The sequence below is a fragment of the Sciurus carolinensis genome, chromosome 17, assembly GCF_902686445.1.
Source record: "Sciurus carolinensis chromosome 17, mSciCar1.2, whole genome shotgun sequence".
NCBI lineage: Eukaryota > Metazoa > Chordata > Mammalia > Rodentia > Sciuridae > Sciurus > Sciurus carolinensis.
Window position 1 is genome coordinate 37,488,441 of NC_062229.1, and position 22,291 is coordinate 37,510,731.

At 38.6% G+C, this 22,291-nt stretch overlaps 1 protein-coding gene across 9 annotated transcripts in view; it reads left to right on the plus strand.

Moving 5' to 3' along the window:
* Gadl1 (glutamate decarboxylase like 1) overlaps window positions 1-22,291 on the plus strand; it is a 227,745-nt gene that overhangs the window by 88,004 nt on the left and 117,450 nt on the right. For 6 of the 9 annotated variants that reach the window (XM_047532618.1, XM_047532612.1, XM_047532615.1 and 3 more), the window contains 7 exons: window positions 112-284; window positions 5,190-5,316; window positions 7,547-7,637; window positions 11,223-11,329; window positions 12,363-12,478; window positions 17,953-18,032; window positions 18,156-18,210. In XM_047532618.1, the coding sequence (XP_047388574.1) occupies window positions 112-284; window positions 5,190-5,316; window positions 7,547-7,637; window positions 11,223-11,329; window positions 12,363-12,478; window positions 17,953-18,032; window positions 18,156-18,210 (749 nt within the window). Of the gene's footprint in view, window positions 1-111; window positions 285-5,189; window positions 5,317-7,546; window positions 7,638-11,222; window positions 11,330-12,362; window positions 12,479-17,952; window positions 18,033-18,155; window positions 18,211-21,661; window positions 21,914-22,291 lie in introns of those variants that run through there. The other 3 variants (XM_047532613.1, XM_047532619.1, XM_047532620.1) reach the window with 3 other exon arrangements.

Sequence of the window (22,291 nt, forward strand, 5' to 3'; positions counted from 1 at the left end):
TGGAGCTGGGTAGTGATAATGTTCCTTTGTTCATTTTTTCTTCCTGCCTGTGTTTCATTGTGTGAACTAAATAGATTACCTCTCAAACATAATTTGTCTGTGTGCTTCTAGGCGATATTGATCAACAAGACATGGTTCCAAATAAGAAGAGCATTGTTCTTGTGGATGGGGTTGTACTGAATGGCCCTACAACAGATGCAAAAGCTGGAGAAAAGTTTGTTGAAGAGGCCTGTAAGCTAATAATGGAAGAGGTGGTTTTGAAAGCTACAGATGTCAATGAAAAGGTAAAAATATATACTTGTATGAATATCTGGGCACAGTGGTGTATGTCTATAATCCCAGTTATTTGGGAGACTGAGGCAGAAATGGGAAAATTAGGTCTTTCCTGTATCTGTGTATCTTTATTTAAGGGAAATGAAAAATATAGACTGTCATTTCCCATGTACCCTTGTCTCAAAGGATGATGTCCAGATACCAAAGTTTGGGCCATTTCCCTCCCTGATCCCCACCCAGTGTCTGCTTTCTTTGAGGACTAACTTGTGACTGATTGACTGGCAGTCATTATTTGTTGAGAGATCAACTGGGACACCAGGGCTTAACCAGATAACAGCCCTGAAGCACAGAGATGAAGCTTCCTGTCCTTGATTATAATCTGGATTATAAATGATCTGCTGCTATGATTTGCACACTCTAAAACACACTTTTTTCTCTCCTTTCCTTTCCTTTCCTTTCCTTTCCTTTCCTGTCCTGGCCCTTCCACTCTTCTCCTCTCTTCATCTCTTCTTTCCCTCCCTCCCTCCCCCCTTCCTCCTTTCTTTCTTTCTTTTTTCTTTTCCTTTCCTTTTCTTTCCCTTTCCCCTCTTTCTTTCTTTCTTTCTTTCTTTCTTTCTTTCTTTCTCTCTCTCTCTCTCTCTCTCTCTGGATGGAACCCAGGGCCTCATGAATACTAGGTAAGCACTCTGCTCCTGTGCTGAATCCCCCAACCCCTCTCTATTTTATTGTAATTACCTTTCATATTACTAATGAAAATCAAGCAGAAGGTTGAAGAGTCTGTGAAAAATCCTTTTTCATTTATCTAACATTCCTTCCCAGAAACTTGTCTGAGCTGAGACTATAAATCATGGATTAATAAATCTGACCCCTGGCTGATACCAATTACTTGTTCTAGGTTTGAAATACAGGCTCAAATTGTTATTAGAACTACTACTAATAACATCAGCTCTCAAGAGTGTTTACTCTATGTTAAGTACTGTTTTAAGTACTACCCCATGTGTATTTGTGTATTTGATCCTTAGTGGCGGTCGCCAGAGGCTGGAGAGGATGGGGGAGGCAGGCATGGGGAGGATGGTGAAGGGGCATTAAGCTACAGTTAGAAGAAAAATAAGTTCCTTAGTGTTCTATTGCCCAATAAACTGACTACAGATAATGTGCAATATAATTCAAAAAAACTAGAAGAAATAATTTTGAATGGTTCCATTACAAAGAAATGACAAATTCTTGGGGAGATAAATATGCTTTTCCTGATTCGAACATTGTTCAATGTATACTCGTATTGAAATATCACATGGACCCCATAAGTATGTACAATTTTGTCAATTAAAAATTAAAATAAAAATAGAAAAACAACCCTAAGAGATAGGTACTATTTACAGTCCCATTTTAGTGATGAGGAAGAAAGTTAGGGACATAGCGATCAAATATCTTGCCCTCACCCACTAGTGAGTATCTGAGCTGAAACTAAATTCCAGGCAGTCTGACTTTGGAGTCTGCACTCTTAACTTCTCCATATGCCTCTAAAACTCACTAAATTACCTCTTACGACACTGATCATGTGTTGGAATTGGGTTACCAACAAATGAGCACATGGGAGAGACCCTCCAAATTATATTAGCAGGAAATAAAACTCATATTAAAAGAATTTTGTGGGAGGGGTGGGGGGAAGGGGAAAAAAATAACAGAATGAATCAACCAACATCACCCTATGTAAACGTATGATTACACAAATGGTATGCCTTTACTCTATGTACAAACAGTGAAAGAACATGTATCCCATTTGTTCACAATAAAAAATAAAAAAAATAAAAAAAAAAAAAGAATTTTGAATGTGGTGGTATTTATTTTGAATTCATGGTCACAAGCATTTGAGAAAACTAATAGAATAGATTAACATGACCTGTGAACTTGGAATTGTTATGTTCAAGGCAAAAAGTGCTGATGGTATTTCTTATCCATTCAACTTATATATTTATAATTGCATAGTTTTTGTCTTTTCTGTATTTTTGAAACCCTTTGGACCTGGTGTGCTTTGGAACCCACTGCTCCTCTGGCAAGTGTGTTTTTAAATTGGCCTTTATTCAGTCATTAAATATTAACTGAGTGTTAGCTACTGGTGAGGCATTATATTCAGCCCTGGAGGAAACAAAGAAACATAAGATAAAGACACAGCTTTGAACAGAATTCATAATCTAATTGGAAGGATAAATTTTCATTGGAAAAAGAGAAAAGAGGTCCCAGCGAGAATGTGATAAATGCTGTGAGTTTGGGGCAGACTTTCGGGATTTCACAGAAGAATGGGAACTTTGCGCTTTGATGCAGAGAGTAAAGTTTGAAATCTAGGGTGGAGATGCTCCTTTCTATGTATGTTAAAGAAAGCAGGAAGGCAAACAATAGAAAGAATATTGCAAAAGTGCAAGATGCACCTGCGTGTGGTGGTGTACGCCTGTAATCCCAGTGACTCTGGTGGCTGAGGCAGGAGGGTCACAAATTTGAGGTCAGACTTAGCAACTTATGGAGCCCCCATCTCAAAATAAAAAGTAAAAAGGGCTGGGGATGTGACTCAGTGGTGGAGTGCCCCTGGGTTCAATGTATGAGGGGCGGAGGGGGGAAGCAAAGGGTTTTTTGCTTTTTTAATTTTTTTTCTTTGTCTGGAAAGAAGGGCTTATACAAAGGGGACTAATGGGAGTTAAGGTGAGAAGAAGGCTTGTGATCCTAAGTTACCAATTAAGGAAGCACACATTGATCACAGTATGGTAGATGTGCAGGAGGTCCATGCATGTGAAGGTAGATTGAAAGCATTTAGGGGCTGGGGATGGAGGGGCAGTTTTTGTACTACTAACTTAACCTTTCTCTGAGATTCAATAGGGCACCATTAAAAGGTGACCTGAAGGTACACTTGTTGAGATGATTACTCTCAGTGCCCTCTCTAGTAAGCATTCTTTCTCAGCTACTTAAAAAAAAAAAAAAAAAAAAACTTGATTTATAATTTATATTTAGTAAAATTTATCCCTCTTGTTGTGTAGTTTCATGAACTTTGACAAGTCAAGCCACCATCACCACGATAAAGATATAGAACAGTTTCAGTTCCCTCCCAATTTCCCCGTGCCCCTCCATAACCAACTGCTCCTGGCCAGATCCTACCCCTGGAAACCACTGGTCTATTTTCTGTCCCTTTAGTTTTTGTCTTTTCTAGGATGTCATGTAGATGGAATCATGTCAGGAGTAGCTTTTTGAGACTTACTGTTCTCCCTCATCAAAAATTCATTTGTACTGTGAGTGTATCCACAGTCATTTCTGTGGGTTGTTTCAGGCATTGTGCTATCCCTCTTCTGGTCATGGCTACACCATCAGTTTAATTTCATACTTCTCACACAACTTGATATTTCCCCCAAAATCCCACATCCCAGGCTTCTCACTCCCTGGTTATTCCCTGGTCTCTCTCCTTCCCACCTCAAAAGGAAACTTCCTTTTTAAGATTGTCTACACTCCCTCCCTCCCGTTTCTTCACCTCCTACATCCTCACTTAGCCACAATCTGGCCTGCACCCCCACCTGTCTAAGTCACACTGCTCTTGCCAAGAACAACTCCTTGTTGATAAATCTCATGAACACTTCTCAGTCTTTATCTCATTTGGCATCTCATCAGTATTTGGCAGTGGCAACCATCTTCTCCTTAAATTATTTTTCATTCTTGGTTTTGGTGGCGATGAATTTTCCTAGGATTACCCCTTCCTCCCTGGCCTGTCCTTCACCTGTGAGGTCAGCTCCCATGCACATCCCTTAAGTGTTCCTGTGCCATCTCCTTCCCCCTGTAGTTTCTTTCTGGGCTATGACATCCATCCACTGCCATATAATCATGTAGCATGGAATTCTGACCCTAATCTTTCATAAATGCCTCAGACTGACTACTACACCCATTTTGCATGTTCTAAGGGTGTCTTGAACTACATATGCTCAAAACTCATCATCCTCACCCTACCTTCAACCAGATCTTTCTCTGGATACCCCGTTGCCACTATAAGATCTTGTGTCCAAGACAGAAACTTCAGAATTCTCCTTGACTTGTTCCTCTTTTTCATCCTTAAAATCTAACTCATTCCCATGTTCTATTGATTCTGCATTCTAAATACCTCTAAAAATTACATTCTTCTTTTCTACAGCACCTACCCTCATCCAGATAACCACCTTCTCTTTCCTGATCTAATAAAATTTCCTCCTATTTGCAATTCATTTGGAATTTCCACATAGCAACTAAAGCTATTGTCTAAAACACACACGACCATTTTCTTCCCCTGACCATTTTCTTCCCCTATCAGTGGGTTTCTTAGAAACAAGTCAAACTCAGTAGTAGGTTTCATAAACCCTACCATGATTTAGCTTTATCTCTCCACTTATTCATCTACTTATTCAACGCACCTATATTGAGCATCTATTGTATAACAGACTCTATGTTACTTGCTTGGGATCAGTGAATGAATAGACCAAGGTCTCCACTTTCATGAAGATATAGGACATAATAAGTGAGCAACATAGTATGTTGGAACATTATAAATGCTGTGGAGACAAGAAGAGTAGAGAAAGGGGGCCACTGATAAAGATTGGGTAATGGACAGGTAACTTTTGCTTGGTTCATTTCTTTTTTTTATTATTATTATTTTGTGTCACAACTTGGATATCAATTCCCCCAGGAAATTTTTGACCATGAAGATTTAAGATGGGACCTCTCCTCTGTCCCAACCATATCTGCGTTATTCTTATAGCTCTTTTTGAGCTGAAGTAGAGTGACATTCTCAAATCTCCACGTCTCCCAATTGCCTGGGAGCTTCATAAGGGTCAGGTAGATGCTTCTAACATCTTTTCCATTCCGGGTTTCTGCCATGTTTGGTTAATTACATGCTGCTGCTGAATCTCCAGGTGTGTGAGTGGCAGCCTCCTGAACAACTGAAACAACTTCTTGACTTGGAGATGAGAGACACAGGTGAGCCACGTGACCGGCTGTTGAAACTCTGCCAGGATGTCATACGCTTCAGTGTCAAAACAAGTAAGAACCTTGTTTTACTTCCTTGAACTGCACTTTGAGAAGTTCTTAAATTTTTAAAACATTTATTTACCTCTTAAAAGAGTGAGTCTGATAATGTTTATTGGATGAGAAACCTAGACTAAAAAAAAAAAAAATAGTGGTTATGATGTTTTTACAATGGTTCATTTAATTCCTAACCCAGGTTTGTTGTCAAGTTCAAAGATAATAGGAAAAATTTTGATGTTGGTATTTTAATGTAAATATTATCTGTTCCCTGCCAATCCCTGTCCTCCCTTTCTAAACAAGACCATATATTTTTATCACTGCTACTTATCATTTCTTGAGTTGGTCCAAACTGGCAAATGATGTTTTGAGTCTATGAATTTGCTAAGGGATTTTAAGTCTTTATGGCTGGTCTATACTATGCAAAAAAATATGTTCAAAAACGTATCTGTAATATAAACAGGAAGAGATTTATCTGGAAGACACTGATTAACTCTTGGAAGTTGCTAATCACTAAATTATTTTTATCAAATCTGGCAGGATCAAAAAATGAAAATCTTTAGGCAGATGTAAGAAAAATGAAAAATGAATGTGTGACAAGTTTTTGCTGCAATTGCTTCACAATAAATACCATAGCCACTGTGATCTGTTATAAATGCAGTGACTTGACATCAGTCATACATGAAAGCACTCTTCCAACTTGACTGTTAATGACTTAGTCACCCAATGAGCAAGTTCCAAAAGTGGGAGAATAACTTTCCAAAGTATGCATTTCTCTGTGTGATTGTGAAGGTAATCCAGTGCTGAAACCATATAGGCATATTATGCTTTGTGAATTCTGACACTGGACTAAATTTAGTGGAAAGAACATAATAAAATCCTGGCTAAATATAATTGGTTTATATTCCCTTGGGAAAGTCTGGTGTATGTATCAAAAACTCAGTTAGCATTTCAAAAGCAGAGATACATATCTTATTATTATAGTGCATGTCAGAAGTGTAGAATGACATTTAATGCAGTAGATTTTTCAGTTTACTGGATATTTTCCATAATGTTACCATGGAAATCAATCATAAATTAACACAGAACTAAAAAAAAAATCTTATTAAAATTACTTGTAGCAATGTCTGGTTTCCTTTGCCAGATCAGAGGAAGTTTTCCATGTTTTAATTGAAAAGACATTTTCTTTTGAGATTTTTTTTTTTTTTATTGAATCTCTAGTTTAAAGAAGAAAGAAGAGCATTCCAGTTAAATTCTGTAAATTGTAATGAGGGGTCACTAACTAAAATGGAATACCTAAAATTAGAACTAGACCCCCTGCCTCTTTGTTCTTTGTCCCGCTGAGCTTCCTATGACTGAGAACGTCAAGCCAGTTAGCCCAGTGTTTGGTGTGAATATCTGTACTGTGTAAAGTCAAGAACCTTTTGAGACCTTTCACATGAGGAAAAAAAAAAAAAGTGGAAAGTTGGAACTAGATGTTGAATCTTAAAGGAGGCTACATTTGAAGTCAGTTGAATCAGAAAGTGTATGTACACGGCATGATGAGTCACATCTCCATCTACATGCCAGCCACACAGTCCAATCTGGAAAATGAAAAGGCCTCTTGTAGCCTGTAGCCTGAGGTGAACCCTGTTGGTGAGTGAAATGCATTTGAAGTGAGGGAAGTCGACACTGATATTTTCTGAAGACAAAGGCAGCAGGCCATGGTACTTGAACAGTGTTCAGATCCATTTCTCAAGGATTCAAGTTGGATGTGGATGGTAAAGAACAAGACATTGCCAGAGCTCTTAAGAGAAGGCTCGGGAGTTTCACTTAGACTCAAGAAAGGGTAATGAGCTAGGTCTTCAACATTGCTTTTCTATATAATCATCTTTTGGATGCTTTTTAATACTGAGATATAATTCCTGTTTGATAAAGTGTGCAAATCTTACATGCTCAGCTCAATGAATTTGCACATATCTGTACATATGAAACCACCACCCAAGATAGAATTTAGGACATTTCTAGGACCCAGAGGCTCCTTCATCCCCTGCCCAGTAACAGTTCCTTCTCCAGCATACCCAGAGTTCTAATGTCTCTTTCTATAGGTGGCTTTGCTGATTTTGAGTGTCCTATAAATTGGATCATGCTAGGCAAATTCTTTTGTGTCTTCTCACTTGCATTGTCTGATTTATTTGTGTTATTATTGTATTGATACTATTTTTCTTTTGATTATTGCATAGGTGAATACTTTGTTTTAAATTTACAGACCACCCAAGATTTTTCAACCAGTTGTATGCTGGACTTGACTATTACTCCTTGGCGGCCCGATTTATGACAGAAGCATTAAACCCTAGCGTGTAAGTGCCATGCTACTAGAATTTCCCACCTAACAAGGATAAGAGAGGTTTCCCTAAATAGATGCAATTTTATTTCATGAATTTCTGTTTAATGGTTTCTTGTATCATAAACTATGAAATAGTCTTATGATACCAGTGTTCAAGGAGCTGTTTGATTTGAACAATTATACCATAAAGATGGGTAAGGCAGGCAGCTACCTCCATGTTACCTTCATTGAACAGATGAGAAAATGAACTAAGTAGCTTTTCATTCATTTCTGCATGAAAAACCATCTGTGCTCAGTGCCGGGGAGGGACTTTGAATAAAAATAAACCTTGACTCTGTCCTCATGAAGCATAAAATCTGGTTAGAGAAAGAGACATGCTAGTCAAAAATGGTATTAGTGTAAAATCCAAACTCTTATGTGCAGGAGAGGTACATAGTGCTATAAGTGTAAATGGGGAAGTTTCTTCTAGTTGTGAACTTAGGACAGTCTTCTCAGAAAAAGTGACAGCTAAGAGCTAAAGGATGAGTAAGAGTTAACTGGATAAAATGGGAGGGACCTGTTTCCAGTAGAGAGAGTTGCACATACAAAGGCCCTGTGGTGGGGACAGCATGACATACTCTATGAATGGAAAGGTCAATGTGGGTGTAGCTGACAGAGCAACAGAGAGTGTAGAGGAGGATAAGACGGGGGAGAGAAAGAGAAAGATGCCAGACATGCAGAGCCTGGAGTTATTCTAAGTACATTGGAAAGTTCTTGAAGGTCTCTAAATCACTGGGCGACATTTGCTATTAAAAAGGTTGCTAGAAATTTGGAAAGTATATTTGAGGGGATCAGTTAGGGAAGGATTTCCTTAGGTGAGAAACAATAATAGTTTGGACTTAGGTGAAAGTGGAAGGGATAGAGAGAAAAAATATATTTGGAAGATCGAACATAAACGAATGGATAATATGTAGGATGTTGAAAATGAAGATAAGAGGGAAGTTTCTAAGATAATGCCTAAGTTTCAGGCTTTCATAGTTGGTTCATTGTCATGTCACTCATGGATACAGAAAAGGGAACCAGTTTTCAAGTATGCAGTGGAAAAATCCAGATCAAGGCTTCAATGTTCAACTGTGGACATTTGAGTTTGCAGGGACTTTGAGATATCCAAGAAGATAGACCAATTATGCTGAGACATATATGGGCCTGAAATTCTGGTATCCATAGGAATTAAAAAATTGTTGGTAAAATGATAGTAATTGGAATGAAGAGTGGGTATGGATGAGATTACTGAAGCCAGTGATTCTTATCCCCACTGCCCATTAGAATCAACTTGGGAACCATTAAAAAAAAAGTTGGTGCCTGGATCCTAACTCAGACCAATTAAATATGAATTTCCATGGGTACGTCTCACATAGGGATATATTTGCATGTAATTTTAATGAGCAGCAAGGAGTGAGAATCACTGTCATGAGGAGAGAGTGTACAATAAGGGGAGGAGGGGGCTGTCTTCTGGACTGGGCCTTGAGGCATCCAACAATTATTGATTAGGAGTAAAATCATCCCATCAGGAAGAGAGACCAGGAGAAAATCAAGAGGGTCTGCATGGAAGCCAGGAGAGTTTGTTTAGGGGGTTGTATGTTGTTGGGCAATTAGTTAAGACAAAGACTGAACATTTTCCACCCAGTTACCCACATGGATGCCATGGGTGACCTCAGAGATGTTTGGTGCAGTAATGAGAGCGAAAACCAGTTACTGTGGCAGAAAAGGAAGCAGTACATAAGTTGGAAAAAGCAGTAAGATTACACAACTCTTTGGGTGAGATTGCGCACACCTGTAATCTCTGTGGCTCGGGAGGCTGAGGCAAGAGATCAAAGCGAAGAGTTCAAAGTTCAAAGAGTTCAGCAAAAGTGAGGTACTAAGCAACTCAGTGAGACCCTGCCTCAAAATAAAATATGAAATAGGACTGGGGAGCTGGGGAGATGGCTCAGTGGTCAACTGCCCCTGAGTTCTATCCCTGTACCCAAAAAATATTGCACAACTCTTTGAATCCTTGGCTATCATAGATACTTAATGTGAAAAAAAATTAAAAGAACTTTTTGTAAGTATTAAAATGCTGCTAAACTGAAACATCCATTCAAAATGTGTCCTGTACTTGAGTGTGTTCTCTGTCATCCTCTCCACCTGCAGGTCCTTTCCCAGGTGCAGAGTTGAGCTAGTTTTCAATGGTACATGTAATACTAACTCTTCATTACAAAAAAAAAAAAAATTGAATGATTATTCTATTAATGTTTTAGGTAAACCTGAACATATATGTGTTTTTTGCACTTCTAGTGTGTATGTAAACTGTTTTATAGTGTGGTTGAAAACAGAACCTATCTTGTTTTTTAAATGGTGTAGTATTTGTAGAGTTCTTGGCACATAGGTAAGTGATACAGAGTAGATATTTAATGTTTTTGCCTCCATTCCAAAGCTTTTCCTTCCAGATGTTAAAATAATTGCATTGAATTCTGTGACTATAAATCTAAATGAATCTACTTAGCCAACATATTTAGAGAACACATTTATTCAGATACAATTTAATGTAATCACCTAATTGAGTAGGAGATTAGAGATGTTTAGTCATCCTCATGTTATCTGGAGAAAAAAGAGACTCAAACATTATAAAACAAAGTGCAATAATGTCATCTGGGTTCCCTGGGAAGTCACCGTATCAAGAGTGAAGATGAAGTATAGTGAGTGGGATGTTCGTTAGGATGTAACTTTGTCATCAACATGAGTGGCTGGGTAAGTGGGGGACCAGGATGCAGGAGCAGGCAGGGATAAAAGTCAAGCTACCGTGCAGCCTCAATGATGATCTCAGCTCAGAGATCTCTGGAGTGGATCTCTGGATCTCACTCAGAGATCTCTGGAGTGATCAGTCATTAAGCATGGAGTGCCATAGGAAGGGATGTGATCTGAAGGAGGCAGCTCCCTGCAGCTGAGGCATTCCCTGTCAGGACTGATGTAGCTAGGCTGCAGTATTCCAGAGTAGAGCCACATAACCTTCACTGAGGAGGGATCTGGATAGACTTTGCTGTCAAATCATCACACAATGAGAAATGTCCCCCAGAATGCTTACTCTCTGTATTGATACAGGGAGTGCAGTAGAGGAAGCTGCAGTTAGGATGGCTCTACAAAAAACATCTAGACCTGTTAGTATACTCCTTGTAATAACTTAATAAAACCTGGTTTCCAAGATGATGACTTTTCTTCAACCAACATCAGCATCCAGTGCAGCATCCAAAGTATCCAGATACTGACATGCCACTACCCATGGTTAATACCAAGAATGTTGATGCCCTGCCTTGTTCTCTCCTTGTGGAATTGAAGGTGCCTTCTCAACTAGGGCTGCTGAAGTAGGTTGCCTGTCCCCTACACCACTGGCTTCTGGCATTATCTAACCATGCCTAATGTTATCACTGAGGGAGCAATTCTTTATTTCCAATGGATAAATTTCCAAAGACAACCTACATCTCAGAAGCCACTTGGTTTAATGAAACTCTGTGCATTTCTTGGGACACCAAAGGGATGTTTTGACTCTAGTCATAGAAGTGAAGTGTTTTTTATATCTATCTAGTTATACGTATGAGGTGTCCCCAGTGTTTCTGTTAGTGGAAGAAGCGGTTCTGAAGAAAATGATTGAATTTATTGGCTGGAAAGAAGGGGATGGAATATTTAACCCAGGTGAGTACAATTAGTTATTGCCATCACCCTTCCACTATGAGCATCTAAAATTTTATTCATTTGAGGAACAACTCCTTGCAGATTTACACATTACAGAAAGTTGGATATTAAAGATGCTACTTGGTAAGCAAATAGCTTATGCCTTTCTCCAGAATGATAATATTTTGCATAAATGCTAAATAAATGACATACATACTTAACAAATGAGATGTCTACAATTTAGGATTTATGTCTAACACGAACGAATTTGTCTGCTGTTGGGAATTTGGAAAGGCAATATTAAGCCCTCCAAATTTTTAAACCAATTTTACTAGAGAAAGTTCCTAAAGTGAATTTGTTTATCTTATAATTCTTTTTTTCAATTCAGAGATGAGCACGTATTTTTATTTCAATTTTCTTGATCAGGTGACAGACAGAAAGAATATTATTAATTATGTGAAGAAGTGGGTCAGACATGCTGGCACACACCTGCAATCCCAGCTACTTGGGAGGCTGAGGAAGGAGGATAGCAAGTTCAAGACCAGCCTCAGCAACTTAGTGAGATCCTAAGCAACTTAGCGAGACCCTATTTCAAAATAAAAAATAAAAAGGACTGGGGCTATGACTTAAGGGCTATGTGCCCCCTGTGTTCAATTCCCAGTACCGAAAAAAAAAAAAAAAAAAAAAAAAGAAAGAAAGAAAGAAAGAAAGAAAGAAAGAAAGAAAGAAAGAAAGAAAGAAAATTATGGATACTTGGTCACTGACCCTAATTTTGAAGCTCAAACACTGAAAGTTTTAAGTGTGGAAAAATCACTGGAATGAGAAAATAGACCAAAGTTTCTGTATTTGCTGAGACTGAAAGGGTTCTGGAGTTGGAGATTAAGGAATAAGTGAAATATTCAGAGTAACGGGTGAAGGGTGGTATTTGGGTGACTTTCACATTGACAGCTTTAGCCTAGAGCAGTCATGGCCATCCCCGCTTTCTACTCTATTCAGTACTTTAGGTACTATAACTTCAGGCCATAAGTATGACATTTAAATTTTGTTTTTGCAGGTGGTTCAGTGTCCAATATGTATGCAATGAATTTAGCTAGATACAAATATTGTCCTGATATTAAAGAAAAGGGACTTTTCGGGTTGCCAAGATTAATCCTTTTCACATCTGCAGAGGTAAAACATTATTCTTAGTAATTAAACATACATTTTTCTGATAATGAATTATTTAAGAGAACTTATTTGTTTGAGGACCCTTGTTGTAACTGTATCCTATACACTTGTGATTAAAAAGCCTAAGTATTATATAATACTGCTTTCTAAAGGAAATTCTGATGGGCCTCATATTAAACCCCTGGCTACTCAATTTTGTACACCACTTTTTAAAAAAACAATTTGTAGTCTGTTATATTTTCTTTGAGTTGAGAATCTTCCATTCAAAGTGCTATATCTGAATTTTCTCTTTGAGTATCTTGGGCATTAGAACTTATAGGATTACTACTGTTCTCAGCTATGTTTTCTACTCACATTTTCTTGTAAAATTGCTTTAACTGGCTAATATAATGGGTTCACATTTTCATTTTCAAGGTGAAAGGAAGATATTTGGTAACAATAACATTACACACACACACATGCACACATAATCAGATGTTGCCACAGTCTCCTGTCTCTAATATTACTCTTCACTAAAGCGCAAGGTCAGGTTGTAGATCCATGCATTGACTTTGAGCTGGGCTACCTGGATCCAGTAACCATCTCCATCACTTGCTATCTGAGTTACTTTGGATAAGTCAATTAACTTCTCTGTGCCTCAGTTTCCTAATTTGTAAAAATGAGTGTATCAGTCCTCATAACTAATATATTATGCCAAACCTAGTATCATAGAACTATAACTATATATTATCACTTACAAGTCTCAGGATAGCTGGGCAGTTCTGCAGTCCTTGGCTGGGCTCCCTTACATGTTCAGGGACTGGCTGGTCAATTGCTGATGTAGGAGTGACCCAGTCAGGACAACTGTCGTGTCTCCCCTCTGCCCCATGAATCTGTCAGCCCCTGGCATGTAAGTCTTGGTGTGTTCTCATGGCAATGGTGAAGGTGATCAACAATATGGCAACATACTGGGCTTCTTGAGTCCTAGCCTCAGAACTGGCACATTGTCACCTCTTCATCATTTTCATGACGAAGTAAGTCTCATTTCTGAACCCAGATCTATGGGAAATAGGCTATACCTTTAAGGAAACTTGCTGCAGTCACTGGGAAGATACAGGTAGCAGTGAAGAGTTGCTCCCATGAGTTGGCCCAGGCACCTCATAGTCATCACTGATGAGTGAGTTGTTGCAAAGACTAAATGAATCTGGGACATCATGGAGGTCAAAAATATTAGCTATTATTAATAGGAGGAGAATGAGCCACCTATAAGAGGCGGGTAGAAATGGATAGCACAGTTAAGTACAGTCTTATCTAGAAGATCCTTATTTTTTCCTTTTTCTATTTCTGTGTGATTCCAGTGGGTGCCTTTGTCCTTCTGTCAGTGCTTCCTTTCCAGGTCCCTGACAGAAAGTTTAATTTCTTCACCTTCTGTGGGAATATGAGGTCTCTTATCACAAACTTGAGGTGGGCAAAATCTGAACTCTCTATTATTTCCTGCTGGGATTTCCCAAATCTGTTATTTTATTCTAAGAACAAAAGTTACTTTATTATTGCAAAAGAATAAATTGTGCCCAAAGTGATCCCAAGTGCAAGGAAACCCATCCACCCCCATGTTTTCCTCCTGTCTTGTCTAACCATCACTATTTGCCTCAGTACTAAGGTGCAGAGTAGGAGTTGAGGGGTAGGAGACACCTGAGAAGAATCCTCTTGGAAGTGTCATCTGTTCAGATCCTTGACCCAGCCACCCTGACCCTTCTTCATACCATGTTCTTTCTGTAGAAAGAGAATGGTAATGTGGACAGTTGGGGAACGTAACTGGTTATTTGGGATTATTGTAGAATAGGGTTTCCCTCTCCAGGTTCCAGCTTGGATATTTCAGTCTGAGGAACACCAGCAGATCAAGAAAGCACCAACCCTTCAATGTTTGGATTGCCAGTTTGGATTTTCCAAGCCTGGGAAAGCCGATGAATTGGGGCACAGCTATCTGTTCAGTGCCTTTATTTTTGCCCTTTGAATTTTTCATTTTGGTTTAAATTTTTCTGGATTTTTCTTTCTGGCATAATTGCCCTGGAAAGGGGGAAGAAATCATGTTGAAGACTTGACTAAACATCACACCTGGGAAAGACCAGTAACACAGGTGTGGTTGGAGAACAGAGAGTGACAAGAAATGGAGTTCTCATGTCATTATAAAACCAGAACTCAGGGACTCAGTGAGATTGTTTGCTTTTTTGTTTTTGTTTTTGTTTTTGTTTTTCCCAGAAAGAGCCAAAATGCATGCCATGGATAACAAGTCTGCAGAAGCTGGTGCCAGAAAAATCAAGAACTGGATGTGAATTCCCCAGATAATTTCCATCCCTGTGAGCCCACTGTGGCCTTGAATATATGTTTCCACCCCTCCCTCCAGACTCTACTTTTTAGCTCATTCCTTCCCTGCTCTGCCTGAAGACACTGTGACATAGCATTTTCAGTACTTTAATTTATATTTTAATGACCACCTTCACTGCTTCTTATAATGATTCGATCTATTTTGTTTTGTTTAAAAAGTTAAAGAACATTGTGTTTACTAAACAGTCTTAAACCTATGGAAGTTTTCTTTGTTTTGTTTTGTTTTTGCTAGATCTTCAATGTTTTCCTTTAGGTGTGTGGTCCATGGACCAGAGGTTGTGTTCCTTACTGTCTTGTTGGGTCACCTCTGCCCATTTTCATGCTGCCCTGGGTGACTTCATCTCTGTCTTGCACCATCAAATGTACACTGTATTCCCTCCCACTGAAGGCATTTTTGCATTGTTCAGGTTTGAATTCTGATCCAACTGTTGATAGAGATCTGCAGAATCTAATAGAGTCACACCTGTGCTGTCAATATATCCAAAGTAGCCTCCCAGGTGCTAAATGGCAAAGAGAAGGGAACTTCCTGGAGAAAATTAATTGAAGTAATAAATTTATGACTTGGTTAGTACTTTGATATAGGCATGTGGAGATATTAGTTTTGTAAAGTTCCTGAGTAATTCATTAATCATTTTGGGAATCCACATAAAATAGTGTTCGTTGTCTGTCATTGAAAAGTGAAAAGTACAAAGAAACTCACTTCCCAGGTCAGTGACCAATGGGACCAGTTCATCTTTAGCAGGGTCATTGCTGGAGGGGACAATTAAGATGTTAGGGGCACGTGGCTGAGGGTTTTGCCTCTTTACACTCTGCACCCTGGTGCCTTACTGAGTTGGGCTGGGGTGTTCCCTCCAATCTTCTCAAAAGGCACAAAGAGGTTCCTTGAGCTCTCCTGATGAGCATGAGGCTAAGTCCATCAATCTAGATTCTGGTTCTGGTCTCTTTAGGAATTGAATCTGTGGTGTGTTTTTGGAGAAATCCCCTGGATATTTCATTTCTTCCTTCCTTAATATGTAGCATTTATCAACTCCACTCTCCCTTCCAGCTAATTTGAATATCAAAATAGTCAGCCCTGAAAGGAGTCCACATATCCAGGGCACAGAGCACATTGAGGAGAGAGCAGTAGTTCACTGAGAAATCCAAGGTCATAGGAAAAAAAAAAAAAAATCCTTGCAGGAACCAGAAAGTAAAACTTCAGCTCAATGCTGTCTTTCATGTAGGCACTTTCTGTTTTATCTTTATAGAAATGAGTACCCGCTGAGATTTTTGCTTCTTCTGTAGATTTATGAAATCTACAGGGAGATCGGGTCTTAGAATGACTGCCTTATCTTTTGCCAGTAGTGGGAACAACTGCCGTTTGTTTCTAAATGCTGTGGTTACTTCTGAATTCCAGCCTTCCAGGTTTTTCCTTGCCTTGAAACTACTCAGCATGTCAGAAGCATCCCCCTTTCTCTTTCTTTTCTCCTTCCAGGGTTCTTTCCTTCTTGTCTGTTTTCAGATGTTTAAACTTCAATTTTACAGACTTTTTATCTGTCGCTATCCATTTGAGATTGACTTTGGGCTGTACTTTGCCCTGAGGTACTTAAAGACAGCTCTGCTGAAGCTATTCTTAGTCTGATTACAAGATTTTTATTCAGAAGAGCTATTGGTTGGAGATATTTTGCTATTCCTTGGGGGTAAGGCACTATGATTTTCCTTATAGTCAGATGTCTTTGGGGGTAAGCTAGCATTTATCATTATGAAATCAATAGCTATTTGGTTGCCAGAGCTCAAATCTCTGGTGAGAAATAATTCACCTTAGCTATGTCACCTTAGCTATGGCAGACCTGTTACCTCCAAACTGCATAAGCTGATGTATCAAATGGAGAATTAATTACATTTTCATGTACAGTATTACTCTTCAATGTGCATATGTTCTTGTAACAACCCGAAATAAATACATCCTATAGGCATTTTATATGTGTCCTATTTGATATTTGGAAATTAATTATTTAAGATGGCCTCATTTTTTCCTGATGGTGTTACCTCTGCATTTTATTTTTACAGAGTTAAAAAAAGAGCTCCCAATAAAACTCTCTTGACAAAAGAAGGAAAAAATTACCACATTTGAAGGAATACATCAAGTTAAGTGTGAAGGCATGACTACTCTTTTAATGTATTCATACCTACAAATTAAATTACTAAGGTTTTTTTGGTACAATAATGTCCTTTAGCACCTTCATTTTTCTGGCATGAAAAAGAATTAATTGACCACCTGTCCTCACTAATATATAAAGAACGACATCTCCAACGTTTGAATGCTAATTATTTTAAAGGCTACATGTGGTGGGGTGGGGGAAGGCCCAATAATCTATAGAATATTCCACTATTTGCTAATAAGAAAAGGACCAGATCTCATTCCAGAACCATCTATTAGCCTCCTTCATGCCACAGCTGATTAAGTAGAATATCTATACATTAATACTAGTTTTGTTTTAGGACTTTAGTCTCACTCCTATGTGTTTAATTTCTGCCTTCTGTTCTGTATTAAATAAGACTGATCCAGTGTCTGATCAGCATTTATAACCCATTGTTTTCTCTTGGAAATAATTAAATTCTTCAGTTTGTTTTTGCAGTCTTTGATATACAGTCTTACTTTCTCCTAAGAGGATTTTGAGTCAGCAGTGGACTAGATTCTAAGTTTCCATTAATAGTGAGCCTTCGAGCATCAAGAGAAAATTTTCTTCATGTTATAAAGAATAATAACCACGGTGACCAAGTTTGTTCCATTGTTAGGGTTTGTGTTCAGCCCTTTTTGTATTTTGAACCCTTTCATTCTCTAACAAGTTGATGGAGTAGACATTTCTCGATACGATCCCTTTATAGATTAGCAAACTGAGGTGCAGAGCATGTGCATTATTTGTTCATAAATCCTGGTTTCTCGACCCCAAAGTCAATGTTCTCAGCCATTACACTTAGGAACTCAATTAAATTACTGTTATCTTTTTCTCTTATGCAATAATGTTCCCAATATTGTGGTCAACTCTAAAGACATGCTCATTTAGATAAAAACTAATACATTTTTCATGCTATGCATTCATTTCTCCCCCTCCCCTCTTACCCCTTTAATTTAGTGTCATTACTCCATGAAGAAAGCAGCGTCTTTTCTTGGGATTGGTACCCAGAATGTGTGCTTTGTGGAAACAGATGGAAGGTAATGGGGACAGGATCTGGAAGCCTGGTGGTTGGAGGGAAAAACTCATACTGTTTCCAAAGCAGTAACCATTGCCTGTTGATTACTAAACGTAACTGAAAGTCTTACATCTATGTCCTTTAGAGGTAAAATGATACCTGAAGAACTGGAGAAGCAAATCTGGCAAGCCAGAAAAGAGGTGAGAGGGGGAGAGAAAGAGAAAGAGAAAGAGAGCGAGAGAGCAAGCAAGAGAGAGAGAGAGAGAGAGAGAGAGAGAGAGAGAGAGAGAGAGAAATGGAAAGAATGCAAACAGCCAAAACCATTTCTATGTGTGGGAGAGAGAAGAGAACATGTTGGAGTTAAAATAAGGAAACTCATTTACAGATGTTCTATTTCCAGGTGGTTGACTCTCCATGGTCTGTGGAGTTTGTTGGATATACTCATTCCAGGTGGTCTGAGCCTTTTAAAACACTGACATCACCGTATTCAGATTTCTGGGCAAAAATAAGCCCTAAAGATGAACTTAGCCTCTCCAGCAGAGGCCCAGCATCCACTCTGCTGTATAGCTCCTTCTCCCAGAAATCTGTAGGCCAAACCAGTTGTCTGTGGGCTGCATTCACAATGATTGTTGACTTCAATCCATCTCTTCTCCCAGTTGCTTTCAACCCAAAGTCCATCCATTAGTGCCCACTCAAACTGGATCTGGGTCTAGCATTTCAGTGGTTGAATGTCCTGTCTTCCTCACCTGCTAGAATATATTAAAGCTAAAATGCCTGCTGTTAGAGAAGACAGGGCATGACCCTGTACCTGCTTTTTGAAGAGGAAGCTCATTATTTTGGTGCCAACCATTTGCTCTTTGGACCAAAAACCTCCTGGATTTGGTACACCTATCTCACTGCCTCCCCACTTCCTCCCTTGCTAATGGAGTTTCAGATAATTTTCCAGTAACTTCCCAACAGGTAGCAAATGATGAGGCCCAGGAAAATTAAAAAGCCCAGCTTCTGATCTGGGATGTAAGTATACCTATTTTCATAGGAGTTCACACTCTAAGAAATGATGGGTTAATTTTTTTTCAATTTTAATACTGTATTTCTGTTCTTGTACTCATCAGGGTTTTTTTTTTTTTTTTCAAATTTTCATAAAAATCACCTTGTTCTGGGGCATGTTAGATTACTTTATTTGGTTTAAAGTCTATATTTAAACAATTCTGCTGTTCTTGTGGCTGTATTGGCTTCAGGTGTGTATCCTGAAATCTGCATTTATTTATTTATTTATTTATTTATTTATTTCTGCCATTCTGAGGACAAGTAGATGTGATAACAATCTGGTGGTTCAGATTAGCATACGCCTTTGACATTTGTGTAAAATTCTGCAGAATACTGGTTTTGAACCACAGATACTGGTTTTGAGTCTTAGTATTCTACAGAAATTCTTGTCAAAGAGAACTTCAATGATGTCATGGATTCTCGTTGGTAGGAAATGCTGATGGTTTTCTAGCCCTCATCAGCTCCTTCTCCCTTCTGCTTCATCCACACCCCACACCCTCTCGTCACCATGGGACTAGTCTGAAGCAAGCTCTGACATTATCTCAGTCCATCTATAAACCATTGAGAATATCTGTAAGAGATATGTACTCTTTAAAAAAAATGATTATATTTAAAAACTTAAATTTCTTAATACCATCAAATATTCACTCTATATTAAAAATTTCCCCATTGCCTTTAAAAAAATAATTGGCCTGTTTAAATCAGGATTCAAACAAGGTCCACACATTGCATTGGTTAATATATCACATAAGTCTTTTCTGATCCATAGCTTGTACCTCCTTGTTTATCCCCTACCATCAATTTGTTGAAGAAGCCAGGTCCTTTGTCTGGGAGAGTGTTCCATATTATGGATTTTATAGATTGCATCAAGAATTGAAACTCTAAGTGCTCCCCACCACCCTGTCTATAGTGTAGAATTTAGATCTTGAGACTCAGTGAGATTTAAGTTGGATTTTTTTTTTTTTTTTTTTTTAACCAGGAAGTTTTCCTTTTGTCCTTCTGTCTGGAGATATCCCATTTCCCTCTTTATGCTAACACTGCGGTGGAGTTTGGTGTCAGACCACCTATTATAAAGCCCATAGTCAGTCCCTTACCACATGGATTTTGCTGCCATTGGTGGTCATTGTCTAGGCCCATTATTTCATTAACTGATGTTCTAATTCAGTTTCTCATTCCTTCTTTATTTATTGGCAGGCACTCTCCTATAAAGAAAAATGTTTCCTCATCCCTATTTGATTTCCCTCAGGAAGCAGTTATACATGCAAGGATCAATGATTTATTCTTTCCCCTTCTTGACAATTTTTCCAAATACTGAGTTAGTTTTCTATAAACATGGTCTCCCAAATTTTTGGTATCATTAATGATTCATATTTCTTTTCTTCTTTTCCTTTCCTTTCCTCTCTGTCCCTTTCCCTTTCTCTCTTTCTCTCCCTCCTCCCCTTTCCTCTCTCTCTCTTTTTCCCTCCCTCCCTCCTTCCCTCCCCCCCTCCTTCCCTCTCTCCCTCCCTCCCTCTCTCACTCCCACCCTCCCTTCTTCCTTCCTTCCTTCCTTCCTCTTTTTTGTGTTTAGTGTTGCTGGCATTTGAACCCCCGGGCCCAGTATGTGCTAGGCAAATGCTCTACCACTGAGCTGCACCACCAGCAATAATTCTTATTTCTAGCACAGTAGGTTTTATTCCACTGCAGTCACTATTTTTTTTGCTCAAATTTTTGTTTGTTTTATGAAATATATGAAGCCAACATAATTCTAAAGTTGAGAACTTAATAAAAGAAAGTCTTTTAAAAGTAAAAATAAAAATTGCTTTAGACACATTTAAAAGTAGGGCAAGAGGGTTAGAGCTGATATGTCTTTTTGGTTTCCTTTTAAGTCAGCTAATACTTTAACCTGGATTTACTCTGAACAAACCTAGCATCCATTTTGAGATGATAATACATGATGAGTAGTTTATTTTCCTCAGTAGCTTAGACCTAGTTGTTTTGTTTCAATCTTTTAACTGTTACGGTTTCAGATGTAGGGAGCCATACATCAGCTTTTTTGTGACTGCTGGAATTCAGGTATCTGGTGGATCACAAATCCATTAAAAAATCTTTTAAGCAGTGACCTTTACTTGATGCTACTACAAAGACAGTAAAAACCATAAGGCACCAGAGGTTTTCAAGTGATTATTGACAAGCCTGAACTAGTATGACCACTGAATATTTTAGAGGCATTTTTGTGTATGAATATTTGAAATGACAAACTTTCTTAGGGAATACAGCTCATTGGCAGCATGCAATCAATAACATGTCTACTGAATTTTCTTGTTTATGGTATGAGGTATGAGGAAGGAAAAAAATATGGAAGGTTAAATCCAGATTGCAAAAGTTTAAATTCTGGGCCTGTTGTATAGGAACTTTTTTTAAAGGTGAGAAAAATTCATTAATAGGCTGCGATAGTGTGCATAGGTATTTTCTCACAGCTGTCAGAGTGTCATATAGTCTATGAGGGAAAGTCCAACCATTAAAGACACCTTAAACAGCTTTAGCAAATTACTTCTTTTGTTCTTTTGTTGATTGATGTACATCTGTTCTCATTTCATTTAGGTCACTGACATGATAAAGACTTAATCTGTTGTGTTTGAGAACAGGGAAGAATTTCCAAAGCCTATGGTTTCCCAAGGGCTCTCTCACCTTCTGGCCTGGCTGAGAGGTTTGGGGTAGACTCGATTCTGTGTGTCACAGATGTCTCCCAAAATGGCAACTGGACTCATTATGTACCATCACTTTGATTCCTGTGCATCTCAATTTGGAGATGTGGGACCAAGTGTTCTTGCTCTGCCCCACTTTCTGTTGAGAAATAACATCTTTCTGTCAAAGGTCAGTTAAATTGGAATGAGTTTGGTTCAAAACACAACCACCCCTGGCATCAAAGGATAAAAAAGAATATTGCAATAATAATGCACTTCTTGATAAAACCGAGGGGAAAACATAACTCCATGCTAAATGGAAGTAGAATGATTTTCACAGGCAGTGAAGTGGCAGGAATCACTTATTCCTCAGGTGTTCTAGAATCCTAGGATTCTAGTTGCTTGTCCCCACCTTACATTGGTCTGTAAGTTTTCCCTCCAGGATGCTTCCACAGTAAGCAGTTCATCTCTGCTGCTGTGCTGGGATCAATCTGTTTGGAAACAATCTGTTGTATTCTTCCTCTGTCCTGTAAAGTCCCTTAATGGGATTAGGGTGCCTGGCTAGCTT